General features: G+C 45.1%; 1 protein-coding gene and 1 long non-coding RNA gene across 4 annotated transcripts in view; one reads left to right on the top strand and one right to left on the bottom strand.

Moving 5' to 3' along the window:
- The window catches only part of LOC307218895, a 158,056-nt gene that overhangs the window by 79,668 nt on the left and 54,534 nt on the right, over positions 1 to 23,854 (top strand). The gene's annotated exons all lie outside the window — the stretch shown is intronic.
- LOC307218727 (flavin-containing monooxygenase 3-like) lies at positions 137 to 23,110 on the bottom strand. Of its 3 annotated transcripts, none has more exons than XM_079981503.1 (9): positions 22,886 to 23,110; positions 21,669 to 21,806; positions 11,456 to 11,644; positions 9,707 to 9,869; positions 8,826 to 8,968; positions 6,473 to 6,672; positions 2,515 to 2,873; positions 1,592 to 1,664; positions 137 to 535 (listed from the first exon to the last, which is right to left on the bottom strand). In XM_079981503.1, exons 2-9 carry the CDS (start codon positions 21,798 to 21,800, stop codon positions 193 to 195), a joined length of 1,602 nt encoding a protein of 533 aa, XP_079837629.1. In that variant the 5' UTR covers positions 21,801 to 21,806; positions 22,886 to 23,110; the 3' UTR covers positions 137 to 192. The 3 variants fall into 3 exon arrangements, with proteins under 3 accessions (XP_079837629.1, XP_079837628.1, XP_079837627.1); XM_079981502.1 differs by having other exon boundaries at positions 22,891 to 23,109; XM_079981501.1 differs by lacking the exon at positions 22,886 to 23,110 and adding an exon at positions 22,255 to 22,273.

The following is a 23,854-nucleotide window of genomic DNA, read 5'->3' as shown; positions in this document are numbered from 1 at the left end:
CCTATTTGGCTTCATGTTTAACATCATGCGCACTGATTTCTGTATCTCTCCTACCATGCTTCACTTATGTTTATGCATGCTAAGTGCTTTGGGGTTGTTGTTTTCTCTCTTGCATGAAAAAGTTTACATCTTCAGGTTTTCCAACAAAAACCACATGGCATTCTGTCGCGTATATTATGGCACTGCAGTCACTCAGTTGAACACCATGAAAATGGCAAGAAGGAGAAGGGGGAGGGCGAGTATTTTGAGCATAGAAAAGAGCGGGAAAGAATTCTGGTCGCCCTTCACGGCACGGGTTCTTGTGGCCTTCAGTGTTCGGTCCCACTGCGTCAAGATGGCGTCTCTGGCTCCGTCCCACTTCCCTGGTCCGGACAAACGAAACTGATATGGACTGCAGGGGCCAAAATAAACCTGCAGAGCCAACTTGGGATCTGTCAGGAAAAGGACTGGAATATTGGGCTTCACACCAATACTGGAGGCGAGTTCATCCATGTAGACAACGTAATCTGTTTGTATGGTATCGCTCTGGCCGTACCTGAAAGGAAAGGAAAGGGGACGTTTGGTAGATGTATTTCTAAGCAGAACAGGAAAAAGGCAGAAGAAAACTGTCAGGGAACTTTATTCCCATGTGGCTAAATTGTGTCATCTAGAATGTCTGGGATTTTACACACCTTGCAATGAACCAAGTCCTTTGCTTCTGAATAAGCAGAAGTGAAGCTCATTGAAAGAACTCTGTGTCTAGCTGGAATTGGCTAGCTCTTTTGACATGTGCATGCAAAATCATTTAGGAGATAAATTTTTCATAATTTTCTGATTGGCCGTGGATACCACTGATCCAATGGCGTAGAGTTTGTGACTGGGGCAAAAATCCAACATAGCTAAATGGAAGCATAAAAGCCTACAAAACCAAACAACATATTAATTGTAAAAACACAGCAGCAGCCTAAAACACTCGACAACAGTGATTATCCCTCATCCCCTTCAAAAGCTCTGTTACCTGGGGTTATGGAGCTCCACAACACAGGGGCCACTGTTGAAAAATCCCTCTCCTTTGTGGCTGCTGAGGGCTTCTCCATACTTTCCCTTCCTCTACTCTTTCCAGGCAAGGCCAACAATGAAAGGCCCATGAAAACCCACTCTTTAAAGCTCAATTGGAGCAAAAGTCAGTCTGTGGAAAACCCCAATTGCCGTTTGCTCCGACTGAGCTCTAAAGAGCAGTTTTCGCCAGGGGAAAGCAGTGGGACTGGTGTGGGTGAGCCCTTCACCTCGCATAGAGTTGGGACAGATAGTGACCTAAGAAGGCAGCTTCATATAGGAACAGCTGGTCCTTCAGGGTTGATGCTTTCAATATTTCCAAGAACGTTTTTTGTGATCTGCATGGAGGACCAGCTGGGGCAACTGTAGCATATAAACATGAGGACGGCGGACCAATTGAAGCATATTGTAAATTTTAGCATAGAATCCTCAAACCACCTGATTGCAGGAAATCAAAGAATCCTTTAAAATGCAGGGAGATAGAGGAGTTTCGTCCTAGGTGAGCAGAAAACTAAAAACAAACCAAAAAAATCTAATATGTGTACTTAAAACTCACCATTTGAGCTTTTTCCCCATTTTCTCATCTATGTCATCCATCATGCTGCTCTGTGGAGGCAGCTTACATAAACCTGAAAAATAAGAAAGAACTATTGATCCCCTATGTCTCTTGAAACTCATTTCCCAAATGCATAATAAACATATGCACAAAAACACACCAATGTGCATGCAATTTGGAATACCCAGGTAAAGACGCATAATAGGTTACTGGAACATAGGAAGCAGCCTTATACTGAATCAGACCACCAGTCTTTCTTTTTGTAGGAAGGGGGAGTTAAATGCAGACTTTTCCAGGGGGTGGGGACTGTTAAAAGTCCCTTCTCAGCGCTGCATGCCCACATTGGTTTGGTGGCTACTTTTAACTTTAGGTAAAGGTAAAGGGACCCCTGACCATTAGGTCCAGTCGTGACCGACTCTGAGGTTGCGGCGCTCATCTCGCTTTATTGGCCGAGGGAGCCAGTGTACAGTTTCCGGGTCATGTGGCCAGCATGACTAAGCAGCTTCTGGCGAACCAGAGCAGCACACGGAAACGCCGTTTACCTTTCTGCTGGAGCGGTACCTATTTATCTACTTGCACTTTGAGGTGCTTTTGAACTGCTAGGTTGGCAGGAGCAGGGACCGAGCAACGGGAGTTCACCCTGTCGCGGGGATTTGAACTGCTGACCTTCTGATTGGCAAGACCTAGGCTCTGTGGTTTAACCCACAGCACCACCCGCATCCCCACTTTTAACTTTAAGCAACCAAATAAACATGGGAGATCTTGAACATGGATTTCCAGTTTAAGTCAGCTTCCTATGTTCATATTAAGATGGGAGATAGCTGCTTGTTTACTGCCACCTAGTATGTTAAGGGAAGCATTGAGATTTGAAACAGGGGTTTCCAGCTCACAGGTCCGTTACTTGGCCATGATGCCATGCTCACCTTTAAACACTCTCACGGCCCACCGGGCCTGAAGGTCTGCAGTTGGGATAGCTGCCCCAAGCGACTGGACTAAGCCAATAACCGCCAGGGTGGGTTTTTCCAGCAGAGGAGGGACAATGCTTTTGTACAAGGTGACTTGGTCATTCCTGCATTTGATGATGGACTCGTCCTCCATGAATGGGTAGGCAAAGCTGTAGCCCGTTGCAAAAATGACATAGTCAAGGCCTTCCTGCACAGTGCCATCTTGAAATATCGCAGACGTTTCCCTGAACTCCTTCACATTTGGCTTAACAACCACGGTTCCGCATGCGATGCGACTTGGGAGGTCATCGTTGAAGACAGGCTCCTTGCGCAAGGTTCTGGGGTAGGGAGAGAAGAAGAAGAGGAGGAGGAGGATTTGATATCCCACTTTATCACTAGGGAGACCCTAAGGAGTCTCAAAGCGGCTCACAATCTCCTTTCCCTTCCTCCCCCACAACAAACACTCTGTGAGGTGAGTGAGGCTGAGAAGAAGAAGAGGGAGGTGGTGGTGGTGGAGGAGGAGGAGGAGGAGGAGGAGTTTGGATTTGATATCCCGCTTTATCACTACCCGAAGGAGTCTCAAAGCGGCTAACATTCTCCTTTCCCTTCCTCCCCCACAACAAACACTCTGTGAGGTGAGTGAAGCTGAGAGACTTCAGAGAAGTGTGACTAGCCCAAGGTCACCCAGCAGATGCATGTGGAGGAGTGGGGAATCGAACCCGGTTCACCAGATTACGAGTCCACCGCTCTTAACCACTACACCACACTGGAGAGAGACAGAAACCAGAGCCAGGGCTGTAGGCTATCTCCTGGAAAGTGACATTTTCCACTGTGAGGGAGACAGGCATTGTGCTCCTCCATCATCCCATGGAAGATGGCCTTTTAGTGCTCCCAGAAGTCAGCTCCACCTTTTGGGAGGGGCTGCTTTGCGGGCAGGAATCCTGGTCCACGCAGCGACCCAGGAGTGGGCGGAGGAATGGCGCCCACATCAGCGAGATCCCCGGCCGTGTCACGCCCCCGACCAGCCAATCGGGTTTGCCTAGGGGCGTGGCTATGCCTGCTTAAATTGTGGCACGGGACATAAAATCCACACAGAAACACATCATTGCTTGTTTTAACTTGCTTATGGGAACAACTCAGAGGCTGTGAAAGAAGAAAGGTTAACAACAGAAAGAATTAGAGGAACCATCGGAAGTGACTATGAAAAGCAGTAGAAGTATGAGATGATCAGAACCCTCCGAACTTGAAGCATGGGAAGTCCTATTTAAAAATTTATAATTTGGTAGAATATTTGGATTATTTTATATGTATATGTATAATTTGGAATTTTTAATGTGATTTGATTGGATTGCTAAAGTGAAAAATTTAATAAAAATGAATTTGAAAAAATAAATTGTGGCACGGCCAGGGAAGCAGCCTCCTTTTGCCTCCATTCGTTGTTGTTCCTCTGCCTGCCCCTCCATGTTAAGGGTATCCCGTTAAAGGGATCTGGGGGTGTGGTTCCTGTCCAAAGCCTGGGCGTGGGCTAGGGCCATGCCACATCCCCAAAGGTGACCCTGGGGGTGCTCAACTGATGTACATCATAGGGCTCCCCCTTCCAGTGGTTGACCCTTAGGAGACTTCCTGCAGTCAGGGAGGAGTCAGTATTTAGTCTTGCTTCACCCAATTGCCTAAGCCAAACTGCTCACATCTGTAACCCATAAAGTTGCGGCCTAATTCATCCCATTAACCGATACACTTGTGTTTTAAAGAGGAGCTTAAAAGCAAAATCCAGACAGGCTCTCTTCTCCCCCAACCCAGGTTAAGAAGCCATCTGTCCTGGAAATGAGTGCTTGGTGGTTGTGGAAAGGAGTGGCATGCAACTGACCTCATGGCACCCTGGGAAATTTCTGTTTTGTCCAGAGAGTAGGTAGGTACTGAAGAAATCAAGTATCTTTTGCAATTTGGCTGCAGTTTATTCCTACATCTGTGCTGTGGCTCATGCAAAAGGCCCAAGAACTAATGCGGCAGAATACTACTCTTCTGTCTTGGGGTTACCTTGGAGCAGGTCCCAGCCACCCAGAAAGCATTCCTAAAATCACTCAGGATTTTTGCATAGGGTCAAAACAAGTTCTGAGAAAAACAAAAACAGTGGTCCTCTAGCAGTTGGAGATTGAAGTGAGCTTTGTGGCTGATTTGAACTATGTTGGTTTGTTGGGATTTGGCAAGTCAGTCTTAAGACATTGCTTGTAGGGTATGTTTTCCTGGTTGGGTTCTGGCCAAGGTGATTTTTCTTCTTCTTTAGAAGTTTCTGTGAGCTCTGGTTATTCTCTTCTAATCTCAAAGTTTGTATAAAGTTAACAGCATGTACAAATCAAATTCACTTCAGAAGGGCATTTGAAATATTTTGCAGTTCTGCCACACCTCTTACTTGGCTATTTACATAAGAAAAATAATTCTTAATGTCTTTCCAGGAAAAGATAAGTGTTTGTTGCTTGATCTCATAAATGTTCTTGGCTAGAATATTGACTGAATATTTCGTTATATAATTGTTTTGTTAACAACTATATTTTTTCTAGAGAGTATGAAGGTTATAATTGCCCGTAACATAAAACCTAGATTCCACGCCCCCCCCCCCATGTCCCTTCATGGTTTCTCATTTGGCAGACCTTTGTCTTGCTTTATAATTTTTATTTTCATTGAATGGTTATGTAATCAAGTTTTCCAGAATTCAGGTGACAAGCCTCCAGCCAGAGTCAAAGCGGCCTCTGGGCATCAAAAGTTTTTAACAGCCCAAAATACATCAACTTTGCTGAATTGTTCTCTTATGGGTACATCTTTTTCTGCACGAATCATCTGCTGCTGCAGTTTTGCACTTATAATGCAGTTTTAATTAATGTACTGTTATAAGATGGGGCAAGACTCCCCTAAAAATATCAAGAGGTAAACAACAGAATGACTCAGCCATTAACCCAGGCTTCCTCAACCTCGGCCCTCCAGATGTTTTTCACCTACAACTCCCATGATCCCTAGCTCGCAGGACCAGTGGTCAGGGATGATGGGAATTGTAGTCCCAAAATATCTGGAGGGCTGAGGTTGAGGAAGCCTGCATTAACCCATTAAGAATGCCATTAACAGAGACTCTCAGGGCCAGGCAGAAAATGGGGGAAGCCCTTCCCTGAGGTGAGAGATAGTTAGCAGAGACAAAAGGCCAAAGTGTTGGGATGGATGGATGGACAGAATTGCAGTGGGGGATGAGGTAAGTGAACAGGGGGAAAAGGTGTCACTTTTGCAGTCTGTTTTATGATGTTTGGAGTCTCTTGGAATCTGAGGCTGCAGCAATGGGAGGAACAGGACCTTCTTGGGATGTGAGTGTGTTGCACTGTCTCCAACTAGATGCAAGCTGTGTATATGTGTGTGTGTAAATAAGCCATATATCATAAGGACACTACAGACTCCACTGTGCCTTATTGTTGGGCACAACCAATCCACTTCAGAGAAAAAGTTACAGATCAGATAAGCCACATTCCTCAAAAACCCCTCTCCTCGGCTGCCTTTCTCTTTGATGGATGAAAAGAAACAGATTGAAGTATCTCTCAGGGAGGGAAGTAGCTGGGCGAAGATTCTGAACAAAACAATGGGTGACAAAGAAAGTTTCCCCCACCTCTTCCAGTTGCTTCACTCCATCTACAAACACCTCCTTTAGAAGACATATCTCAGGGACACACAGCCACAAAGCTGCGTGTAACTAGCTGCTCTGGTTTAATACAGTTCTGCTTTGCAGGGTTGTTGTAAAGAGATTATCACAAGATCATGTATGTGAAGTGCTTTGCATGTTCAAAAGCAGCATTCAAATGCTCCAGGTCATTTCATTTGCCCACCAACATGGGGTTTGGCTCCAAAGTGTTTGTGTTTTCAAAGCTAATCAACCTACAACCTCTTTAGTTTCCAATATTACCTATGCAGTGGCATCAGGCCATAATTCTCATGTTTGAACCATCTGTTCATTTGCTTCACATACAACCAGTCACTGATGGCCGTTGGGAGGGTGTTCCTGAGGAATGTTTCAAAGCGACTGATGACCACCATGTCCCAGGGATAGCCGTTGTCCCAAACACGACTCATGACCCAGGATCCACTTCGAGAGCTGAGATAAACCTTTAAAAACAGGTAAGAGAAAAGGCAAGAGACACACACAAAAGAGGTTCACGTTACCAAACATCATTCTTGTGTAACTTCTTTCTCACTCCATTCAACGGAGCTTGCACATGAGCGAGCTCAGATGATTGCATCCTGGTAAGGTGTGCCCAAAGTTTGCAAAATGATTGCAACGGAAGTATCCAAAGACTATTCTATTTCAGTGCTCTAGCATGAGCATATTTTGCCCGTTTCAAGAGACAGATGATGGTATAAACCACACATGAAAAATCTGTGCTCCTCCAGTTGCTTTGGGGCTCCAACTCCCCTCTGGGCCTAACCAGCATGGCCAGTGGTCTGGAATCGTGGGGATTTAGTCCAACAGTATCTGAATGGCATCAAGCTGGCTAACTCAGTAGGCAATACTGGGCTAGACACACATAGTCCAATCTGATATAAGATAGCTTCCCAAGTTCCTTCCTATAAAGGTAAAGGGCCCCCTGACCATTAGGTCCAGTTGTGGCCGACTCTGGGGTTGTGGCGCTCATCTCGCTTTATTGGCCGAGAGAGCCGGCGTACAGCTTCCGGGTCACGTGGCCTGCATGACTAAGCCGCTTCTGGCGAACCAGAGCAGCACACGGAACTGCCGTTTACCTTCCCGCTGGAGCAGTACCTATTTATCTACTTGCACTTTGAGGTGCTTTTGAACTGCTAGGTTGGTAGGAGCAGGGACCGAGCAATGGGAGCTCACCCTGTCACAGGGATTCGAACCTCCGACCTTCTGATCGGCAAGTCCTAGGCTCTGTGGTTTAACCCACAGAGCCACCCACGTCTATTCCCCCACCTGCTCTACAGTTCTGTAGTGCAAATATGCCCTTCATTTGAGTACCCCCCTAAAACACTTCTGCAGCTTCCCCTACCCAAGCAGACTTGGAGAGGGGAGGAAAGGCCCATGGCTCAAAAATAAAACCTTGTGCTGACACGATGCTCCACTGGGTACAAACTTCCGTTCAGGAATCTGGGATGTGGAACCTGTGGCTTTTCAGATCATCTCACTCTACAGCTTCAATCATCCCTGGCCATTGGCCATGTTGACTAGGGCTGAGGGAAGTTGGAAGTGCAACAACATCTAGAGCACCACGAGTTTCCCATCTCTGTTTCAAACCTTCGTTTCGGCATGAATTTATAACCTTACAGTCTGACAGGAAATAGATATAAGGAACTGCCTTACCTTGAGCCAAAGCAAACCCAGTACAGTGGTACCTCGGGTTAAGTACTTAATTCGTTCCGGATGTCCGTTCTTAACCTGAAACTGTTCTTAACCTGAGGTACCACATTAGCTAATGGGGCCTCCTTCTGCCGCCACCACCGAGTGATTTCTGTTCTCATCCTGAAGCAAAGTTCTTAACCCGAGGTACTATTTCTGGGTTAGCGGAGTCTGTAACCTGAAGCGTATGTAACCCGAGGTACCACTGTATTGCCTACTTTGCCCCAATCTTTCCAGTGCTTCCTGAGATCTCTTAAAGCTGGAGGTGCTGGGGATTGCACTCCAGACCTTACGTACCTGCATAGGTAAAAAAGGTAAAGGACCCCTGGACGGTTAAGTCCAGTCAAAGGCGACTCTGGGGTTGTAGCACTCATCTCACTTTCAGGCTGAGGGAGCCAGCGTTTGTCCACAGACAGCTTTCCGGCTCATGTGGCCAGCAGGACTAAACTGCTTCTGGTGCAACAGGATACCATGACGGAAACAAGAGCACACAGAAATGCCGTTTACCTTCCCGCTGCAGTGGTACCTATTTATCTTCTTGCACTGATGTGCTTTTGAACTGCTAGGTTGGCAGAAGCTGGGACAGAGCAACAAGAGCTCATCCCATCATGGGGATTTGAACCGCCAAGCTTCTGATCAGCAAGCCGATCAGTGGTTTAGACCACAGCGCCACCAGTGTCCTGCATGCAAGACATAGGATTCATCCCTTCCCTATAACCCCACATTCCCCACCTCACTAACTAGCGCCTGCACAGCAGCCAAAACCTAAGCATTTCCAAGTCCATTAGACTCAAATGGGGCACTTAATATCTCTCCCACTGAAATTGATGGGACTTAATAGTGCTTACCCTTTGGCTGCCGATTATTAAGTAGAATGAGAGCTCCCAAGTGCTGCGGGAGAAGGTACCTGTGAGGCTGTGGCACTCAGCTCCACAGCAATGTCACAGCCAGAATTCCCAAGGCCAATCACCAGGACTTTCTTCCCCTTGAACTTTTCGGGTCCCTTGTAATCCCGGCTGTGGAAAATTCTGCCCTTGAACTTCTCTATCCCTACGCAGAAAGGTGGAAAATGAATAAATGTTTTAAGGAAACAAAGACCTACAAATGCATCTTGTTGGCATTAAGGGACTGTGAACTGCAAGGCTTGATTATCTGGGCTCTTGGTAGCACAACTGTTAATTTCACAAGTCCTCAGACAATTATTCAGACCCTGAAAACTGATCTCGTAATAAACTCTAGGCCAGGCATAGGCAAACTCTGGCCCTCCAGATGTTTGGGACTACAATTCCCATCATCCCTAGCTAACAGGACCAGTGGTCAGGGATGATGGGAATTGTAGTCCCAAACATCTGGAGGGCCGGAGTTTGCCTATGCCTGTTCTAGGCTGTATTTGTTTGTTTCACCCTTGTTAGTAGCCTAACTTGAATCCTTCTCAGTGACTGACATACTTTCCATTTTCTTGCGGTGGGGATGGGTGTGTAGCCAGACTTGGACATTTGGGCACCTGAGGTGGGAAATCTGAATTAGTGCCATTGCTGTGGAAAAATATAGTAACAAACAAAACTGACTCGCTTGAATGTGCTGCATGAAGTGACCGCTTCATTGCCCCTCACCCTTAGCCCAGAGGAACCTTCAACAATGCCTGAAGTCAACCTGAAGTCAACTTGACTTTAGCTCTATCCTCCACCGAAAGACAGTATAAGGCATAGAGGCCTCTCACACCACAGCAGTTCATGAACTGGAGCTCACATTATGTTTAATCATATATATTTTTGTATTGTCACTTACCAGGAAAGCTATTCTTTGGAATATTCGGATAGACATGATGTCCGGAGCAAATCATAACAGCATCAAATACGACTGATTCCACCTTCCCATCCTTTTCTATTACGACTTCCCATTGGCCAGTAACAGAGTAATCCGGGCGTTTCCTAATTTTACTCACAAGAGTCTTTGAGGAAATGTTCAAGAAAGTGTATCAGCGTGGTTTCAGTTTGAAAGATAGACATAATTAAGTCGTGAGTCCAGGGTCTGAGTTACCAGAAAGGGCTGTGTCAGGCAGGGCTTGTCTAAATGTCACCTGATCGGAGTAAGGGATTTGACAAAAGAATCCTGCATCAGGGTCCACGCTCTCTTCCTAGTCCTGCGCAAGCTAAAATGCAACACCCCTTTGGCAGAAAGGCCAAAAGCCGCAGGACAGAGGAGAAGAGCACACAGACACAAAAGTTTAGCCCATGGCAACCATGCTGATGGATTATGGGCTGAACTTGCTCTTCCTGCCTCCACACACAGAACTTCTGGAACAATGTAAACATGGCTTCCTGTGGAGAGATTGCTTCAATCTTCAGATATTTCTAATTTGGGTGCTGCCTGTCTGTAGGTCTGCTGCTTCTAAATTAACCTCAGCTTAGGCCTTTCCTGCGGGAATGTTCAGGGATGCAGGAGAGGATATATTGTTTGATTATAGCCTTTCCAACTTGTGTAAACAAGTTCACAATTTAGCAGAGTAACATTCCCCTTTTTAAATTCATAGCAGATGCATTTGCTCAGGCTCACTAACGCCTCTATAATAACTGTTCTGGTATTTTCCCCTTATTCGCTCTTAAAAGATAAGACACAACACAGTTTTCTATAAAAGTACACAAAGAGTTTACTCACATTCTGTTCACAATCGGATCCCAGAAGGCAGACTTATCTTAGAAAAGTAACATACACCCGGAAACTATCTCATAAGGAGACAGTCCCTTTGTCCTCTCTTGGCTGGAGGCCAAGAGAGCATCTTTGGCTAAGCAGATGTTGCTTCTTCGACAAAAGTAGTCACAGATAGAGAGATGGCTGTCCTGCTCTGTGCTTTTGTTGTTACCTGCACAGGTGAGGCCACACCCACCTCTAGTCACATGCAGAGGAAGTCTGTCCCAGCCCAGAAGGAAACAGGAAGTTTACCTGCTGCCTGGACAAACATTCCTCCCCATGTGTAAACATGTTCACTCTAGAAATGTTGTACTTGACTGCTCTTGTGTTTCACATCCCCCATTTCCTCCATGCTTTCCAGGCACAGCCTGCACTTTAAAGCTCCATGTCCAAGCGTGCTTTTCCCTTTCCTTTTTTTTTGCTCCGGAGATCTCCCCACAAACACGTGCTCTTTACTACTGAATTGGAGCAAATGACAAACTATGGAAAAACCCACACTGCCATTGGTTGCGCTTCAGCTTAAATGTGCTCCAGGGCAGAAAAGAAAAAAGAAAGAATGGTCCAACATGGAGCTTTAAAGCATGTGTCTGCAAAGAGTAACAGCATACATGTGGATAAGCCCTTAGCAGCTGTCCCATCAAGCTCTGCTTTTCAGCACCCTGGACCTGTAGAAGAGAGCCCAGATCATGGATGCTGACATTTTCAAATGCTCTGGAGGAGCTGTTTGCACTCTTGCAAAATGATTTGCCCTGCTGGGGCCAATTCTTGTATCCAGAGATAATTGTCATGGCACACAAGCCCCATGCATACCCACAATCTCCCGTCAGTTCGATTGCAATTTCTTACCTTAAACTTTATGTATTTGACAAGATCGAAGTGTTTGGCATACAACTGGATATATTCTTGAAGCTTGGAGTTGTGCATGTAATTTGGGAATTCCACTGGGAAAGGGAAGTCTGGAAAGCACATCATTTCTTTGCAAGAGTTGGTGAACACAGAGTGGTAAATACTGGCTCTGCCTTCCTCTGCAGACTCCTAATGGGGAAGGCAAGACAAAGCATGAACAACAGAAAATAAGCACAGCTTCAGGAGGTGAAAATCCTTACAGTTAACATGCAACTGGGATGTTACACGTCCAGCTTTCCTTCTGATACAATACAGTGGATTTCTCATCAGAAGATGAAGGTACTAATGCTATTCTAGGCTGCATCAACAGATGTTGTGAATCACCCTGAGATCCACGGATGAACAGCAATACACAAATTTAATATATAATATATAATAAATATAATAAAATATATAAAAATAAAGTATGGTGGCCAGATCAAGGGAAGTAACAGTACCACTCAATTCTGCCTTGGTCAGACCACACCTGGAATAAAGTAAAGGTAAAGGGCCCCTGACAGTTAAGTCCAGTCACAAATAACTCTTGGGTTGCAGCGCTCATTTCGCTTTACTGGATGAGGGAGCTGGCTTTTGTTTGCATGTGGCCAGCATGACTAAGCCGCTTCTGGCGAAACCAGAGCAGCACATGGAAATGCTGTTTACCTTCCCGCCGGAGCGGTACCTATTTATCTACTTGCACTTTGACGTGCTTTCGAACTGCTAGGTTGGCAGGAATTGGGACCAAGCAACAGGAGCTCACCCCATCGCAGGGATTCAAACCGCCGACCTTCCGATCGGCAAGCCCTAGGCTCAGTGGTTTAGACCACGGCGCCACTCTGGAATACTGTGTCCAATTCTGGGCACCACAATTTAGGAAGGAAGTTGACAAGCTGGAATGTGTACAGAGGAGGGCAACCAAGATGACCAAGGGTCTGGAAACCAAGCCTTATGAAGAATGGCTAAGGAAGTTGAATATGTTTAGCTTGGGAAACAGGAGATATGACAGCCATCGTCGAATATCTAAAGCGTTGTCCTTTTGGAAGATGGAGCAAGCTTGCTTTCTCCTCCTCCAGTGGGTAAGACCAATGGCTTCAAGTTATAAGATAGAAGATTCCGACTAAACATCAGGAATAACTTTCTGATAGGAAGAAGAGTTTGTATTTGATATCCCCTTTTATCACTACCCTAAGGAGTCTCAAAGCGGCTGACATTCTCCTTTCCCTTCCTCCCCCACAACAAACACTCTGTGAGGTGAGTGGGGCTGAGAGACTTCAGAGAAGTGTGACTAGCCCAAGGTCACCCAGCAGCTGCATGTGGAGGAGCAGGGAATCGAACCCAGTTCACCAGATTACGAGTCTACCGCTCTTAACCACTACACCACACTGGCTCTCCAGTATGAGCTGTTCAGCAGTAAGTAGAAAAGACACCCAGAAGAGATGGTGGACTCTCCTTCCTTGGAGGTTTTTAGCAGAGGTTGGATGGCCATCTGTCATGTATGATGTAGTTGAGATTCCCACATTGCAACGGTTGGACTAGAGGACTCTTGGGTTCCTTCCAATTTCACAATTCTATGATTCTTATATTCTATGCTGCCTACCTCCTTTCAAAAGTCCGGAACAGATCAGTGGTGAATGGTTGGGATTACATTACACTTTCCATCACTTTGTCCATAAGTGTCCCATGCAATTGGACACCTTGCTTTTCGGGAAATCCCAGATTGTATGTAGAGAGCCTACACATGCCCAGCTTGCGTACATTCTGAGCATACAAAGGGGATACACAGTGGTCAAGCAGGTGTGGGAACAGCAGGAACAACCTCCTGCTCCCCCTGTGTGCCAATAATAATAATAATAATAATAATAATAATAATAATAATTTATTTAAACTCCACCCATCTGGCTTGGTTTCCCCAGCCACTCTGGGCGGCCTCCAACAAAATATTAAAATACAGTGGTCTGTTAAACATTAAAAGCTTTCCTAAACAGGGCTGCCTTCAGATGTCTTCTAAAAGTCTGGTAGTTGTTGTTCTCTTTGACATCTGGTGGGATGGCGTTCCACAGGGCGGGTGCCACTACCCAGAAGGCCCTCTGCCTGGTTCCCAGTAACTTGGCTTCTCACAGGGAAGGAACCGCCAGAAGGCCCTCGGCGCTGGACCTCAGTGTCTGGGCAGAATGATGGGGGTGGAGACGCTCCTTCAGGTATACTGGGCTGAGGCTGTTTAGGGCTTTAAAGGCCAGCACCAACACTTTGAATTGTGCCCGGAAACGTACTGGGACCCAATGTAGGTCCTTCAAGACCGGTGTTATGTGGTCTTGGCGGCCGCTTCCAGTCACCAGTCTAGCTGCCACATTCTGGATTAGTTGTAGTTTCACATCATGCTGCTAGCTTGTCTGTACAGTTGGTACCTCAGGTTAAGTACTTAATTCGCCCCGGAGGTCCGTACTTAACCTGAAACTGTTCTTAACCTGGAGACCACTTTAGCTAATGGGGCCTCCTGCTGCTGCCGCGCCGCCGGAGCATGATTTCTGTTCTCATCCTGAAGCAAAGTTCTTAACCTGAAGCACTATTTCTGGGTTAGCGGAGTGTGTAACCTGAAGCGTATGTAACCTGAGGTACCACTGTATCTGATGTAGGGGAGCCCTACATGTTTCCATCAGTCTGTCCCTTCACACGTTTGTTTGTTTGTTTGTTTGTTTGTTTGTTTGTTTGTTTGTTTGTTTGCATGTGAGGCAGGGACTCTTGGCCACAGGAAGGAGGAACGGTTGAGACAACCCACTCACATGTGCTTTCAACATGTTATGTGAACCTCCCTAGAGAGAACGCATGCAGTGCTGCAGCATTGGGGGGTTCCAGTGAAACCAAAGGGCCTATGTAAGAGTAACTCAGTTTGAAGAATTTGGAAATCACAAGCCATATATTGTCATACTTTGCTTCATAAACTGGGGCGGGAGGGAGTTCTCTTGTGGTGGTGTTACAAGTAGGGTGGATAAAAATCAATGATTTAAAAAAAAAAATCAGATTTTTTTATTTAAATTGGGTTTTTTAAAATTTAAATCGGATTTCTTTGATTTTAAATCAGATTTTTAAAATAAAATAATCGGGGGGGGGGGGAATCTTTCTAAAGACAGTTTTCCATTTAACTTACATTATATTCCAAAGGCTATTCATCAGGAAATAAGGATTTGTTTAAAGCTTTCATGTGTGCTAAAACTCAGTCTAAGGTTTTTGTTTTTGTTTTTTAAAGTTTAACCATATCAGTTAACAAACATGGTTACGTATGCTGTAATGTTACTGTTTTAGTTAAATAAATTGTTTAAATTGTTATTAAGGAAATGATTATTTTTCTCCTTCCAATAAAGTAGGACAGAAAAGTTGTCCAAATATAAACAGTTAACTTATTAAACCTCACAATAATTTCATAATTATCTGTCAATGTATTTCTAATAGTATAACCAAATCAGTAATTTTTGATATAACTGTAAAAACTACTCTGAAAATTTATTATTCCAAAAATGAAACCTTCCTCTGGTTGTAAATATTAAGATTATACCAGCAAGAATGAGTCTTTCTGTAAAATCTTAACGTATCCTAAGTAGAGGAAGGAAGTCAGGAGGGGAAGACAACAGGAAGTGAGATTGGGGGGAGAAGGCTGGCGTGGCTGGGCTGACGAGCCCCTCGGTCAGACTCTTCCACCCCCACTCCCCGGATTTTTTGCCGCTCCCCTCGGTTTACCCCAAACACGAGGGGAAGGGAGGCAACGTTCGTTCAGATTAGAGGGGGTTCTCTGTACAAAAGGATGAGTAGAACTGGAGGCTGAGATCCTGTGTAAAGAGGCAGTGGCAAAGTGGGCAGCTGGGGGGGGGGGGGCTACTGCCCAGGGGCATCTCCCACAATCTCGATCCCGTGTTGCTGTAGCTGTGCTCTGAGAAGGGCGTTTTCGTTCTTCAGCTCCTCGATCTGTTGCCGTAACAAGTCGTTGTCCATCTGCAGCCGCTCAGCTTCTTTGAAAGTCTCTTGCATGTGCTGGTTCGTCTGGTGCAGTTCACGGATGTAGTCGCAGGCTTTAGACTGAGGCATCTAATCATAAGCCTGCATTTTTATCAAGCTTATATTTTGATCAGGGCCTGTATTTTAAAATGAGCTTAAAGATCTTCAAATGTTCATGCCAGGCAGAAGAGCAGCTGCCTAAGAACCTTGGCAATGTTTTTCCTCCTAGACAAGGGGGCCCCCTGATTTATAGCAGAAAACAATTCTCAAAGTCGTAAAAAGGGAATTACAGGCTGACAGCCAAGGTTACACTGACCCTACATATTACAGAAGATAAAAAAGAGATAAACATAATTAAGAGTGGGTAAATAGTAAAATAAAACCATGTGCCTCCCATTAAACTTGAGCCATATTTTCCTAAGGTTCAAAGGTCAAGAGCAATGGAAAAGCATCTAGCTGGCAGAAAGGAAGAGAATATTTTGGGAAGTCTTTTTCTAAAGTTGTTTCTTTCTTAAACTGAGATCCTTTTAAGATTTCTTTTCCTTTTAAAAGGTTATTTATGTTATGTATTAAATATATTGGCTTAAATGTAATTATGCAAAGGAATTAGAAACTAAGAAATGTTAAATCCTTATGCTAGATTCTTATTTCATATAGTTGGAAGAGATCACAGGGGCCATCAGCCACCAGCCCAGCCCCCCTGCCAAACAGGAAACATCATTAGAGCATTTGTCAAGCTTTTGTTTAGAGACCTCCAAGGGAAGGAGATCTTTCAATGATGATCCTTGACATCTGTTTAAGATAAAAATTTAAGATTAACCATCTGTTTTGGAGGGCAATAGGGCGAGGTGAGCTGGTAATTAAGGTTCCTTGTTGAGACACATGTAAGATATATTACTACTTATTTGTCATTTATAGATAGAAGAATATATAGCTTTTTGTTTCCCATAAAAGGACAAGAGGAAATGGGTGTATCTTTTGTGATTGGTTCTAGCAAACAGCCAATAGGAATTTCAACCAGGCTGATTGGACAGAGGCAGCCACAGGAGGAGCAAGGGGGCTGGATTAAGGAAATATAAGTGCTGGCCAGAATGGCAGGAGGCCAGGCCAGAGCTTGGTAACCATATACCACTGTGCCTCATATTTATTTGTCTGACAAATAAATTATTATTTTAATTTCTCTATTGCTGCGTTGAATATTTCATTCCAGCTAAGCGTTAACCACAAGCAGGGTGCTACAAGACAGAATGCCTCCTTTACTCGCCCCCGTCTTGCTGTTGTCTGTATTGCAATCTGGAATGATTTTCGACAGCTGGACAATCCAGTTGTTGTAAAATAATAATAATAATGATTTAAATCAAGTCTTACTGACTAGTGATTTAAATTGTGATTTAAATAGATTTGATTTAAATCAAATCCACCCTGCTGATTCTGAAGCAGGCAGAGCGTTCCTCCTCACATCTGCCAGGACCTGAGTGAGTTAAATGTCACTGGCAGAGGAACTGCATTGATCCACGCTAGATCACGCTAGCTACACGCCCTGTAAAAATGCTTGCAAGCAGGGTCAGGACCATGCAACTGCTGACCCCAGCTCTACCTTCCCCCACAACAAGGCCCTAGTGCAAACAGCTCAAGCCTTGATGACTTCGCTTTCAATACTTACAAAGTTGAGCAACAGGATGACTGTGCATCTCTAGTCCTGGGAAGAGCTAATGGCATTTCTTTATGTGCAGGAGGATTCAAGACGATCCTTTTCTATGGCTGTTCAAATGCCAGCTTTGGATCAGTGCCCCAGTGTGGAAATCTTTACATGAAACTGCAGGCTACCCACGCACACTTGCGTGTGAGGATTTCCCCACGTTCTCATGGTGGGCTGTGTGGGGCAGAAGGAACGGGACTCAAATAAAAATTAAAAACAAATTAAAGACATTTTAGTGGCATTAAGGCAATTGCCACTTTGGAAGCAATCTAAAGATTATGGCAGGCTATTGTCTAGGCAGGCAGATTTTCCATGTTCTCTGTTCTAGGATTACTCTTCTGTAAATAGTTAAGAATGGTTATATAACAGACAAGAAAACAGCATTTATTCACAAGCAAGGAAAAAGGAGAAACCCAGGAGCTTCTCGAATGCTTCTTAACTGCACTCTAATTAGCAGGTAAAGAGGCTTATGTGATTTTTATGGCCTCTCTGGGAATCCTCACAGCACCCAGAGCACATTTTGCTTTTTATTTTATTTTATTTTTTGCTTTAAAAAGAGTATTGGTGTCAGGCTCCCTTAAATTCCTAGCTCAAGCGGGTGTTAGAATTTGGTGGGGGTTAAACTGGATGCCAGGATGCGGGTGGCACTGTGGGTTAAACCACAGAGCCTAGGACTTGCCGATCAGAAGGTCGGTGGTTTGAATCCCTGCGACGAGGTGAGCTCCCGTTTCTCGGTCCCTGCTCCTGCCAACCTAGCAGTTCAAAAGCACATCAAACTGCAAGTAGATAAATAGGTACCGCTCCGGCGGGAAGGTAAACGGTGTTTCCGTGTGATGCTCCGGTTCGCCAGAAGCAGCTTAGTCATGCTGGCCACATGACCCGGAAGCTGTACGCCGGCTCCCTCAGCTAGTAAAGCGAGATGAGCACCACAACCCCAGAGTCAGTCACGACTGGACCTAATGGTCAGGGGTCCCTTTACCTTTTTAGACTGGATGCCAGATTCCTAACCCAGCTTCCTGTGTTCAGGAACTCACCTGGGGTGATGGGTCATTAGGAGAAGAAAAACAAAAAAACATGACAACCGTTAGGAAAGTGAAAGAGAGGGGGCTCTGCACCAGACAGCGAATGGGAGGGAATCCTTGCTCAACTCAAAGTTAGTATGAAAAGAAAGGCAGAGTTTGAGGCAGAGCTGAGAGTTGGCTGGAATGTTACCTGTAGGATAGAGAGGGTCAGAGCAATGTCTGATTTCTCTTTGAATCCAAGGCTGTGGCTATGGGAGAAACAGGACCCCTTTGAGTTGTCAAGGCTGTGAACCTCTCCATCACAGACTCAAGTTTTATATATGTATAAATACACCATATATCCTAAAGAGAAAGACACCTAGGACCCTCGTACCTACGGGACCGTCTCTCCTGGTACGTCCCACAGAGGACCTTATGGTCTTCAAATACAAACATCTTGGAGATCTCAGGCCACAGGGAGGTTAAGCAGGCCTCAACCAGAGCCAAGGCTTTTTCGGCTGTGGCCCCGATAATAATAATATTAGCCACCCATCTGACTGGGTTGCCCCAACCACTCTGGGCAACTGAACCCCTGGATTCACTTAAAGAATAAATAAATTGGTTGTTATATTGATATATTGGTCACTTTTCAATTTCTAGCATATGAAGGTTAATCTTAGGGACAAGTTACTTCATCTTGTTAGAAGATCAACCATTTCACATCTGACTTCGTTCAGAATTCTTGGGTGGCTGCCATCTGGACCTGATGATTTGTCTTTTTTATTTTATTTTGTTAAAATGGCCTAGGACGTCATCTCCCTGTTGCCACTATTTGACTCTATGGAGGAGAGAGAAGTATGCTTAACGCATCACAATGCCTAACCTATAAATATCCTCTTTTACTCTTTTGCTATTGAAATGGAAGGGTACATTTTAGAAACAGTTCACGAAACAGCTGCTCAAAATGGTTGCTTATAAGAATTTGTGGAACGACTCTGGTCATACTGAGATGGTCAACTTTTATTGCAAACCATTCCACTTTAGATGTCAGATTGGGCCCACACAAGTGAATAGTTCTCTGCTGCTAAAATCCCATTCACATAGAAAACTACTAGGAAGAAGAGGTCCCACCGAGTCTGCTCCCTGACATACTAGCTTTCTATGAGCAGGGACTTTTTGTATACTGGGGGTCCTGCAGCCTGGACCCTTGGCACAGGTTTAAAATGGAGACCTAGGCCTATTTCAGGTGGAGAGTGGCAACAGTTATTTTCAGAAAGTTAAAGGCAGTTTGAAAGAAGGATTATTGCTTGTATACCAATCCCACTTTCTTCCAAGCTAAACAAGTTTTGCAGGGGTTTCAACTGTCTGTAAAAGAAAGATGTATGTTCAGCATGAGAAGCACTGCCTCTCTTAAACTGGAAAATGCCTTAAAACCACATGATTAGCAGCAATAAAGGTTATTCCGGGTTTTGCAACAACCAGCTTGAGGGCAATAGTCACATTGGCAATGCTATGAAATTCCCAGAACTTATTAACTGTTCTCAGTTGATGCCCGACCAGTTATGCATTTTACCCTGGCTGACTCTGCTGAACTGCTGAACTGCTGCAAAGGTCTCTTGTGTTTGCAGACTAAAGTGACTGCTTGTGCCTTTTTCTTCCCCACCAAAAACTGTCCGATGAATCTGGCACATAGCACAATAGATGGCAAAACAACTCATAATGACCGAACAAGCAACACTTAAGAAGTTTCTTCCGGGAAGACACAAGATTTACCCACCCGGGAAGAATGGCAGATGAAAGTGATGGACTATATGGAACTGCTATGGTTTTCCCAGTAGTGATGTATGGAAGCGAGAGCTGGACCATAAAGAAGGCAGATCGCCGAAGAATTGATTCCTTTGAATTATGGTGCTGGAGGAGACTCTTGAGAGTCCCATGGACTGCAAGAAGAACAAACCGATCCATTCTTAAGGAAATCAGCCCTGAGTGCTCACTGGAAGGACAGATCGTGAAGCTGAGGCTCCAATACTTTGGCCACCTCATGAGAAGAGAAGACTCCCTGGAAAAGACCCTGATGTTGGGAAAGATGGAGGGCACAAGGAGAAGGGGACGACAGAGGATGAGATGGTTGGATAGTGTCTTCGAAGCTACAAACATGAGTCTGACCAAACTGCGGGAGGCAGTGGAAGACAGGAGGGCCTGGCGTGCTCTGGTCCATGGGGTCACGAAGAGTCGGACACGACTAAACGACTAAACAACAACAACAACAAATATGGAACTGGCGGAAATGACTGGCAGAATCCAAGACCAGGGAGAAGAGTCGGTGGAGGAAGATTGGAGGAAATTTAAAGACTATTTACAGAAACATTGTAAAATTAATATCTGTTAGAAGGATGTTGGAATAATATTATATGATTTGAGCAGGAATGATATAAAGGATTAGGTTAAAATTGATTTATTAATTGGTGAAAGACGAGAATTATAATATATTAAGATAAATTATTAGGATAAAAACAAAGCTGGAAAGGATTTGCTGAAACACCTAATTGAACTAGAATACAAAAAAGGGAGGTGTGAGGAGGTCAAGGAAATAAGCAAAAGAAAGAAAGTTATGTAAAGGTCTGATTTGTTCTTTTTTAATTGTCTGTGTGTATTTTTTATGTCTTTGTTTTTTTTATTGTTCTTTTTTGTAACTTTCAAAATCTGAATAAATATTATATATAAAAAAACAAACAAACAAAATAAGAAGTTTCTTCCGTGGGTTCCTCCATGTTCATCTCCCCAAATTAATTTTTGGAAGTCAAATGCACATTTGCAACAAAATGAGTTGTAAAACAGGTTCACATCTTTTATCAATCAATCAATATGCATGTTTTTTTTAATCATCGAGTTGACACATTTTCACAACTAGATATCTGTGGCGCTGTGGTCTAAACCACCAAGCCTCAATGGACTTGCCGATCAGAAGGTTGGCGGTTCAGATCTGCGCAATGGGGTGAGCTCCCATTGCTCTGTCTCAGCTTCTGAAAACGTAGCAGTTCAAAAGCACACCTGTGCAAGTAGATAAATAGGTGCCGCTGCGGCGGGAAGGTAAACAGCGTCTACGTGTGCTCTGCTTTCCACCATGGTGTTCCGTTGCACCAGAAGTGGTTTATTAATGCTGGCCACATGACCCGGAAAGCTGTCTGTGGACAAATGCCACTCCCTCGGCCTGAAAGCGAGATGAGTGCCACAACCCCACAGTCTCCTTGGACTGGATTCAGCCGTCCAGGGGTCCTTTACCTTTACAAGTCAAAATCTCTAAGCATGATTGCAGCTCCCCATGTCTTGTGATTAGATCTAATACGAAACCACATCAGGTCAGATCCGGCCAGCCAAATAGGTTGGGATTGCAGGCTTCAGTCATAAGGAGGGAAATATGTAACAAGCTACAAGACCAGCACATTCAGTGGACAGATGGGACATTTGTCCCTGAATACACACTCACCGTGAACCGCCACAGTCCCCCAATGTCATCACTCCTCTCAAAGCAGGTGGGCTCCAGTCCTTCATCTAGGCAGCATTTGATGGATGCCAGTCCACTCACTCCTGCTCCAATAACTGCTACTGTTTTTACCATGGTCACCTAGAACAGGGGGAGTTGTACAGATCCTTCCTCAGAACCAGTTAAAATCATCATCATCAACAACAACTAAAACACCTTCACCCTTTATTTCATTAAAAAAGAGTACAATAAAACACAACTTCAGCACATTCCGTTTGCCCCAGTGATGCCAACCCACCATTTTGACTCATTTGGTGTACCAGTGTAAACTCCCCATGAACCACCCACCCCTCTCTGTTTTCCCCCACCCCCAAGGACTACTTGAAGTCATTGTGAACCAAGAAATCTAAAACAGATGAAATAGAAAAAAAGATAAAATAAGGGGAAGCAAAAATACAGAGAAAAGAAACGAAAGCGTATATCCTTTGCCATTTTACACGCAGTATGTTACTAGTATCCAAAGACACCCCCCCCCCAAGGAACTTGGGCTCCCATGCTAAATGATTTTCCAAACCCCGACACAACTCACAACCAAAAAGCTCGCCCTTGCCTCCGTGAGCATTCACACACACTCTTGCAAACCGGGACCATACACTCACAGCATGAATGCAAAGTTCCCCCACTTCTTGGAAAGCTTGTCCTCCTGACTCTAAAACGACTAGCGATAGTTGGCATTCCCAGCCTGGCTAGGCTCCCAGTGAGCCAGCTTCCCACCACTGCAAACATGTCCTGCATCGTTTCTTTAAAAAATAATTTTTATTAAAAAAATTTCTTAGGTTACAAAAAGGTTATGTGCACCCTCTCTTTTCTTTTCAGGTCTTTTCTGCAGATCAGTTTCATTCGATGTGAGAAAAGGAGGATACGGCCGCTGAAAAGTGCCTCAAAAAGTCCACAGCAGGCTACCCCTACTCAAGCCCTAGAGATGCCATGGGCTTGGAGAAGCCCCTGTGGCTACAGGGCTTTGAAACATGAACATCTGTACGAGCAGCAAAGCTGCTTACACGAACCTTGCCCTTTCCTCCAGCTGCAATCTGTTAGGCTGTAACTGCAACAGAATGAGGATTTGGCAGATACAGACTCAATGAGTCTGGGGAAAGATGCTGCGATTCGCCCCCTTCCAATTCCAGCTCCACTTTCCCTTGTGTTGCCACTAGTATCACCTTACTTTTCCTTGTTTGCTGCTCCTCTTCTTCCAGTCCTGCCAGCTCCCTGTCCGCACACAAGTGGGATTCACCAGAGAAGGCAAAACTTCTCCCTCTTAGCTTTGGAAATGTGGGAGGAGTTTATTTGAAAGCCAGGAGGCATGACATACATTATCTGGGCTGACTCTGGTCCTATATCCATTCCATGTCCTCAGAGAAATGTTGGTTTGGATAGTAGCTCACTTCTGCCTTAAGTCGTGTTCTAGCGCTGTCATATTTTGAAGTGCAAAAATGAGGGCAGATGTGCCGGGACACATTTATAGGTGGGCCGAGGGGCGAGGAGAGGGGGGAGGAAGGGAAAAAAAGCAGTACTAGTGTGTGACAAAAGGTGTATGGAAATATTTAATAATGGTAATAAAAATGAAAGTTAGAAATAAAAATGAGGGGGCAATAATTAAGAGGTGTCAGTGAAAGCAGAGTAGAAAGAGAAATGGAGAAGGGGATTAAAGAGAAAAGGAAGGGGGGAATGGCTAAAAATACAAAAACGAACCAAAAAAAGCTGTATGTGTGTATATATAATCAGGATGAGGATGGTCATTGCCGTGTCTGGAGGTTGGAGCCGTTCCTGAGGGCTAGGATCAGATCATTGAGGGAAAGCTCTCGTCAACTCAGGCCTCCCCAGCAGCGGCGGAGGAAGGGGGTGCGGTAGGCACGGTCTGCCCCAGGTGTCACCACTGAGGTGGGTGACTAAATGCCGGGCGGCACTCACCACGGGGCCTGCAGCGCGCCCAAGCCATGCGTCTCTCCTGGAAGAGGTGCGGTGGCTTCGGTGCACGCAGGCTCCGTGCTGCCCAAACAGTCCGCCCACTGCCACCCCTCCAGCTGCGGGGCGGCTGAGTGGGAGGAGGCAGGAAGACTCCCGAGGCCCTGCAGTGCACCCCACCACTGGGCACCCTGCCCCAGGCACCCAAGTGTTTTCCTCCCCCA

This window comes from Podarcis cretensis (assembly GCF_951804945.1).
Source record: "Podarcis cretensis genome assembly, chromosome: 6".
Classification (NCBI taxonomy): domain Eukaryota; kingdom Metazoa; phylum Chordata; class Lepidosauria; order Squamata; family Lacertidae; genus Podarcis; species Podarcis cretensis.
This window is presented reverse-complemented; position numbering and strand designations above follow the sequence as displayed.

Excerpts from the sequence above, each read along its gene's own strand:
- LOC307218727 (XM_079981503.1), bottom strand. The coding sequence starts at position 21,800 with ATGGTAAAAACAGTAGCAGTTATTGGAGCAGGAGTGAGTGGACTGGCA. Across the intron at positions 2,874-6,472 it reads GGCCTGATGCCACTGCATAG|AACCTTGCGCAAGGAGCCTG; the intron begins GTAATATTGGAA and ends TCCCTACCCCAG. Across the intron at positions 1,665-2,514 it reads GGCCGTGAGAGTGTTTAAAG|GTTTATGTAAGCTGCCTCCA; the intron begins GTGAGCATGGCA and ends CTTATTTTTCAG.